Source organism: Anoplophora glabripennis, unplaced genomic scaffold, assembly GCF_000390285.2.
Source record: "Anoplophora glabripennis isolate ALB-LARVAE unplaced genomic scaffold, Agla_2.0 scaffold92, whole genome shotgun sequence".
Lineage (NCBI taxonomy): Eukaryota > Metazoa > Arthropoda > Insecta > Coleoptera > Cerambycidae > Anoplophora > Anoplophora glabripennis.
In genome coordinates, this window is record NW_019416269.1 from 533,083 (window position 1) to 539,925 (window position 6,843).

At 34.0% G+C, this 6,843-nt stretch overlaps 1 protein-coding gene across 1 annotated transcript in view; it reads right to left on the reverse strand.

Moving 5' to 3' along the window:
- The window catches only part of LOC108903285 (epididymal secretory protein E1-like), a 16,660-nt gene that overhangs the window by 3,672 nt on the left and 6,145 nt on the right, over nucleotides 1-6,843 (reverse strand). Inside the window, exon 2 of the mRNA XM_018705404.1 lies at nucleotides 1,475-1,585. Coding sequence (XP_018560920.1) covers nucleotides 1,475-1,585 — 111 coding nt within the window. The remainder of the gene's footprint in view (nucleotides 1-1,474; nucleotides 1,586-6,843) is intronic.

Consider the following 6,843-nt stretch of genomic DNA (forward strand, 5'->3'; position numbering starts at 1 on the left):
AATGGTCACCATTTCATGTGTAGTATCTTCAGCTTTCGATTTTCCCATTGTTAATGAATCACCCTGTATGTGTTTAAATTTTCAAGTATCTAAGGGCCTTGGTTTTTGCTGTGCAAAATTTTGAAAATTTGCAAATTTTTTTTCAAAATCTGGATTGCAAAATTATTATGCAAAATCTATCTAACCGATTTTGATGAAATTTGGTGTGATGATTCTACATAACATGAAGTTTTCTTGAGCCAAGTATGAAAGTCCTATACCCAACTTAAAGACCCCAAAAAAAAATCCCTAAAAAGTAATGTTTTTTAATCCCATTTTTGATGATATTTTCGATTTTTACAATAATAATCATGATTCATTCTATTTGTAACTAGTCATATTTTGTAAAATTTAATTAGAAACATTGTTTCCTCTTCCATTTTCGCCTACAATCAACTCTTAAAAAGATACATAATTAAATAGGATGAAAATTAAGACATTTTTCGAATTTTTTTAACATATTGTGCCGCCAAAAGTTAAGCCTACGTTTTTTTTTATGCGCATAGAAAAATTTTAATTTGTAGTGATATTTTAAAGCCAAAAAGCCAAAAATCTCCGTGGATATACGATTCACCCAAACCAAAACAAATACCGCCTAGACTAAATATAGTTTGCAAATTTGAGAAAATCTTCAATTTACTATTAAAAAAAGTTTTAAAGTACACAGGTCCGCAATTGGACAGTTTCTTAGATACGAAATATTTTGCGTTTACACCACTTTTTTTATGAACAAACAAAAAAGACAAAAATGTGATGTCCAAAGTGGCCTCCCTCGATTTCACGACAGTCACTATATCTCCACAGAATCACCTTCGAACTCTTTCGAATCCCTATAATGGCTCGGATTCGGTGGTATCGTTGCTACAGATACTCATTTCTATCCATCTCTATCCAAAAGTTCCATGTAAATGCTCTCTAACGAGACAATCGAAAATGCTCCGCAACATCATCTTGTTGGAACCACATTTGTTGTCTTTGGTTCAGAGTAATGTCGTCATTCTGCAGAAAGTTTAGTTAAGTGGTTTGGTGAAACAACCGGATCTAGGAACCTGTCGTCCAAAATACCCATTCAAATGTTCAGTGAAAAACGTACCTGATGTCTGGAATCCATAGTTGCATGAGAATTTTAATTTCGTATGAACCCGGCCTTATCAGTACAGAGAATCTTGACAACAAAATTTTAATCCTTTGAGCATTATTGCGTAGAAACCACTGGCAAAAAAACAAACGTCATAGATGATCAGATGGATTTAAGACCTGTACACCTGTATACAGTACAAGATAAGCGAAAAAATATACGAGTTCTGCATTAAGAAATAATCTTTCGTTTTTTCGAAACTGCCCATTTGATTAAGACTTTTCTGTATATTTTGGGGTATACAATTGCCGTCCAAGTTTGTGACATATTATTTTTTAACACCTTGTATATACATACCTGTATTCACCGAGTTGACTGTTACAGTTACTGATGTCCCCACATTAATCAAGCAAGGTGATGTAGAACATCCCTCTACCTCAACACTTTCAACAACGAATCCATGTCCACCTAAAAATGAACATAAGAAATGTTCATTAGTTAAGATTAATTTTTGTATGGCGCCTAATTATAAAAAAATACTGCGGGAATAATTTTACTTTATTACTATTTTTGTTATTCTTATTCTCACTTTCTATTCTTTAAAGTAAAATGACACTTCAACAGTAATTCATTCCGACAAAAACAAAATATATTTCAAAAATGTTAGAGGTGAACATCCTCCCCTGAGTATCGGGCTATGTTGTCTTAGCAGTTAAGGGCGTCGTTTTATAGACAAGAAATCGCACTTTTGGTAAGACAGCGATAGCACCTGATAGATAGTAGAAAATCCATCCAGGAAGTGGCGGTCTCTACTAGCGTAATGCCAAACTAGAACAACTTCGTAATACCACATAGCAATCGACGTAAAGATTTCTTTAATCGGTAACTATATATTCTCAGGACATTGGTAAGCCTATTATCGTCCAGAGCCGCATTAGGGAAAATATGTGCAATGAACAAGAATTGTCAGATAATTTTAATATTTGCACAGAAAAATAATATAATGACCTACAGTGTTTTAATAAAATATTGGATGTGGAAACAGAGGAATACTATACTTGATACTATCAAAAATTTAAACATTTATTATAGTGTTTACGAAGATAGTTGAAACCGTATAAAAACTAAAAGTCGGCATCTCTTTATTGTGCCCGGAAAGAGATGCCGACTTTTAGTTTTTATACGGTTTCAACTAACTTCGTAAACACTAGATATACCAAACAACTTTTTTTGACAAAAACTTCAAATTCCCCAGATTCTTTATTACTGGGTATGTCGAATGCAAAATGATGCTCATTTTATATCCTTAATGTTCTATATATTTTAATTTCATTTAACAGACATATTTGTGAAATATTTGTGATTATTATCATTATGTTGGAAGTATGGAAACATTGTGGTAAAGACAATTTTAATGATTTTAAATAACAATGCAACTGTATTCCAGACAATTAAAATGTACAGAAAAATTTCATTATTTTTCTTAAAAATATATAGATAAAATATGTTATGAATATGATATGTTATGTTATGATAATTAATGTAGTATTAAACACCCTGAACCTATTGAGAAACATAAAATAGGAGAAAAATAGAAATAAAAAAACAAAATAGTTATCAGATCCTCTGGTAAATATTTTCATAATTTATTAATTGTAGTTCATTACTCATTTCATATTTATTTCACAATTGTACCAATACAAAGAGCACGTGTTCGTGTTTACCGGCTGGCAGACCAGTTTTTTTGTTGCAAATTAGTCCAAGCATTCTGTCACGGATTAATGTTAAATTTGCAGAAATTATTACCTGGACAAAAAAAATATGACCGTATAGAAAATTAAATTTTAAATCGAGTTTCTTGTTCTTTAAACTCGATCCAAAATGGCGAACATGGTTAAAAAAATCGCAAAGTTGCAAAAAACGGTTTTTCTAAAATAAGTAAAAAAATATAGCACCGATCGAAAAATTTTAAATGAGAAAGTTGTAGGTTTTAAACAGATCTATCGACTGATTTTGACGAATGTTGACGATTTTATTAATTTTAAGGATCAAAATATGAAAAATTTTCACTTTTTTGGGTGTTTTTTTCAAATAACTATTTCAATTTTTATTTTATGAAAATTATTTTTAAAGGAGGAAACTGCTGACATTTTTTCACGAATTTAAAAAAAAAATGTTTTTCTACGACCTTCTGGAGCCGAGATAATTTTTTTATTTAAAAAAAAATTTTGAAGACGCAATTAACATTTTTTACAGCGATGCGCTTGATGGAGGTTAATATTCAATATTTATATTTTCAAAAAAAAAAAAATAGGATATGTTTACTTGATTTTTAGTACCTATTAGTAATTAAGAATTGAGTAATAAAGTGAAGCGTGCAAGCGCTGAGTGCGTCAGCTGGACCGGCCGGAGAAGTAGGGGGAAGCGGCGCGCGCTCGCTCTGAAAACTGATGACGTGCAGTCTAAAGTCTCGCGCTTTCAAAATTTTTGATATCTCGGCTTCTGGATCACGTACAAAAATTCTTTTGTACTTAATCTGGGGTAGCTAAACACGAATATTACAGTCATTTTCGCATTAGAAGCAAACTAGTCCCGTAAATGTTTACTTTTTATTTTACTTACATTTTTTTTTACTTTTATTATTCTTCTTTACTCTTATTATTATTTTAAAATTTTTCAAAAATGTATTTTTTGGCTTGCCGCGGGCTATGCTTGCAGTAAATAGCAAGTAAGGGAACCTAAATGTAAACGAGTTATAGAAGAAGAGAAAAGAGAAGATTTTTAACGGTTTTTTCGATATATCTCGAAAAGTAACAAAGCAATCGGTACTTACAAAAAATCAGTCGATAGGTCTTTTTAAAACCTACAACTTTCTCTTTTAAAATTTTTCGATCGGTGCTATATTTTTTTAGTTATTTTAGAAAAACCTTTTTTGCAACTTTGCGATTTTTTTAACCATGTTCGCCATTTTGGATCGAGTTTAAAGAACAAGAAACTCGATTTAAAATTTAATTTTCTATACGGTCATATTTTTTTGTCCAGGTAATAATTTCTGTAAGCATTTCTCTATAATGCTTGGACTAAATACTTATAGCCTAAGAGCTGGCGTGATTTTTTCCCATCATTTGTACCAAAAGATAAGCACATTAATGTTGAAATAGGTTTAAAGTGAACAAATATCGCTACGTTTGGCCGGAGGCGGCTACTCAAACTTGTTTTTTTTTCAAAAACTCCTTGATTTGTACCACCTGCAGACTATGAAATTCGGCTTTGGGAATACAATTTGACCACAAAAGTGAAATGACAGACAAAAAAGTCGGATTTTCGTCTGGGTCTGGAGGTCACATGTGTTTGAGGTCGCTGAATCCGAATCCGTGATCCATTTAACCCCATAACGTCAGGTTTTACCAATAACCCCATATAACCTCATAACCTAAGCTGTCAAGTCCTATTACATACAACGATCCTGTAAAGTGAGGTGTGCACCCACAATAATCCTATACATTCAACCTCAAACCACATAACCGTATAATCCTATAACCTCATAACTATTAATTCCAATATCCATGTTACTCAGTAGTTTGATTTGATCTCTTATCGCGGGATATATCAGGGCTCTATAAACAGACTATATTTAACCCTATAATCCTTCAAACCCCTAAACCCATAACCTTATAAGCCCATAACTCCATTACTCTACGTTTCACAGTAACACGATTGTTTGATACAAGGAACATAGTCTATATCGTTATCACCCAGATTCATCATCTCCAGTAGATTCTCCGTCAATTTAAAAAATATCATGCTAAATTAAGCTTTATTTCGCGCTAACCCAACAATATCTGCATCCAGGGCAACTCCTCGCGGTGACGGCAGGCAACGGAATAATCCCGTTATCCGGCTATCCCTGGATCATTGCTTTCACGCCGTTATGGCAGACACAGGTGGAATACGTACGAGGCAGGGATTTGGATGCCCAGAATCGGAGACTGGTCACGGTGCGAAAGCGGGTTCCGCGAAATAAAGCTTCATTTGGCATATTTTTGAAATTGATGGAGAATATACTGGAAATTATGAAACTGGGAGCCAATAACGAGATAGACTTGCATCAAACAATCGAATTACTGCGTAACGTGGTTATTGGCGTTATGAGGCTATAGGGTTAGGGGGTTGAGGGATTATAGGGTTAAATATATTCTGTTTATATAGCCCTGATCAAGTCAAACTGCTGAGTAACGTGGTTATTGGTGTTATCGGTTATAGGGTTATGGGATTATACGGTTATGGGATTAAGAGGTTTGAGATTGAATGAATGGGATTAAAATGTTATTGTAGGTGCACATCTCCTTTTACGGAATCGATGTGTGTAATAGGGCTTGACAGCTTGGGTTATGAGGTTGCATGGGGTTATTCGTAAAACCTGACGTGATGGAGTTAAACGGGCCACGGAGTCGGATTCATCAACCCCAAAAATATGTAGTAGATAGTCTGATCTCCAGACCCCAAAAACATTTTTTTTGTGGCTATGTTATTAAAACTACTCATATTTGACACACTTGTACCTAAATCTGAATTAGTGTTTAAAAGTTTTTTTTTTTGTTAATTCGGTCATTTTAGTTTATTTCAGATGAAAATTGTGTTAAATGCAGTGATTATAACAACAGAGCTCCAGTGTTTTAAGTCCCGATTAAATCCGGTTAAATAAATCAACGATTAAATTAAGAAAGTATAATGTACAATACAGGGTGTGGCGTGTAAAATCTATAAAAATTAAACTACAGCTTCCTAACGATATTTGTAATAGAAAAGTCTAAGAAAAAGTTCTATTTTTGCGTTTTTTTTTCGTAAATTAAAGTTCAATTATGGATCACAATATTTTCTCTAGAACGGTCCTGTCCGTGTGCTGTTCGATGAGTTACATGCTGTAGACCAGCCGCGTAAACATCGTCGTTGAAAGATAGAAAGATAGTTCTCAATTTTTGCATTGAAAAATCAATGTAAAATTACAAACTAAGAAAAATAATTATTTAAAAAAAACTGATATTTTCTAATTATAATAATTAATAGTATATACTATCTTAAATGCAAGAGTTCACAAATAAAACCACATCCGTAAGCATCTGTAATTGCCAACTGCGTACACTAAACTCACTCCACTAAAATATGGAACCAAATCAAATAAAACTTACCATTTCTAGAGAAAATGTTGAAATAGATCCCCATTAGCGCGGATACAGGCATGGCACCGACGCGCCTAATTTTGGCGAATATTTTCCCAAATTCCAGGTATTCCCGTAATTGTGTCAGCAGCTTCAGATATACGGTTTCGCAATTCTTCCACCGTAGCAATTGGAGTATTGTAAACCAATGACTTCAAGTGACTCCAGAGGTGAAAGTCTATTGGAGTTAGATCGGGTGACCGGGGTGGCCACGGCACAGGACCAAAGCGTTCAATTCAGCGCTGAGGAAACATTTCATTCAAAAGTGTCGTTACTTCTCGAGTACTGTGTGGAGGAGCCCCATCTTGAAGATAAAACATATCTACCCGAACTTGTAATGCCACATCGTTCAATAACACAGCCCCACAAAAAAAAAGTGTTCGGACTTGTGGGTCGGACATATGTATTCCCATGTATTTTTCGACGCTGAATCCGATCCCGAGCTCAGAAATGGCCCTCCACGTCTGGAATTGGCCCCAGGGGCCAAAAATGGCCTCTATAGGGCCT